Source organism: Aptenodytes forsteri, unplaced genomic scaffold, assembly GCF_000699145.1.
Source record: "Aptenodytes forsteri isolate BGI_AS27 unplaced genomic scaffold, ASM69914v1 Scaffold887, whole genome shotgun sequence".
NCBI classification, from domain to species: Eukaryota; Metazoa; Chordata; class Aves; order Sphenisciformes; family Spheniscidae; genus Aptenodytes; species Aptenodytes forsteri.
Genome location: NW_008795901.1, coordinates 60,601 through 61,436, shown reverse-complemented (window position 1 = coordinate 61,436; position 836 = coordinate 60,601). Strand labels below are relative to the sequence as shown.

The window sequence follows — 836 nt, the reverse complement described above, 5'->3', positions numbered from 1 at the left end:
AGCCCCGGCGGTCCCCGCGGCGCCGGTACTCACATCAGGACGATGACCAAGAAGTTGGCGAAGGGCGGGATGGCAATAACTCCGATGGGAATGGCCTTGATCACGTCCCTGCGAAACTGCCTCCGAAATTAGAAGAGAGAATCAGGATCTGATGCCAAACTCACGAAATCTCCTCAAAAATCGACAGCCCCGGCCCCAGCTTCCAAGCCCTGTTTTTAGGCAGGGGACGCGCCTCACCCGGAGGAATCGGCCTCTCCGACCCCCCCACCGAAGCCCCTCACGCGAACTCGAACCCCTTTTCGCGGGGAGGAAACATCCCCGGCAGCAGCGGGGAGGCAGAGCCGGGCGTTGCGGCACCAAAACGCATCCCGAGCGCCGCGCCGTACCTGCCGCAGCCTCTCCATCTCCCGGTAGGGAAGCTGCTGAGCGCTCAGTCTCTGGCAGGACATTTTAGATTTGATTTTTCTTATTTCTTTTACTTCCAGGAAGAGCGCTTGGATCCCTGCCGGAACAGAGAGCACCTTCAGGCCCCCGATTCCCGGGCAAACGCCTCCGGCGACGCGGCTTTTGGCCCCGGGGCCCCGGGAGGGGAACGGGCAGCGCGTTTCCAGCCGCCTCCGTTCTCCCCGGAGAAGCGGGAAGGTCCCCTCCTCCCCGGGACCCACCTTTCGTGAAAGTCGCGTGCAGCACGTAGAAACGGGGGAAGGTCCTTTCCAAAAACCTCTCGTACCTCCCGTTGATGCGCTTCGCTTTCGACGCCAGGGCGGCGAGGACGGACCTGGAGCCGGCTTTCGCGGAGAGGCAGCGCACCGGGGACCTGCGGCCAAACACCCCCA

At 63.2% G+C, this 836-nt stretch overlaps 1 protein-coding gene across 1 annotated transcript in view; it reads right to left on the bottom strand.

Moving 5' to 3' along the window:
- Nucleotides 1-57: 57 nt before the first annotated feature.
- The window catches only part of LOC103903106 (LETM1 domain-containing protein 1-like), a gene marked incomplete at its 3' end in the record, with an annotated part of 3,654 nt that continues 2,875 nt past the window's right edge, over nt 58-836 (bottom strand). The window contains exons 3-5 of the mRNA XM_009284248.1: nt 666-817; nt 387-502; nt 58-120 (exon numbers count right to left, since the gene is read on the bottom strand). Coding sequence (XP_009282523.1) covers nt 58-120; nt 387-502; nt 666-817 — 331 coding nt within the window. The remainder of the gene's footprint in view (nt 121-386; nt 503-665; nt 818-836) is intronic.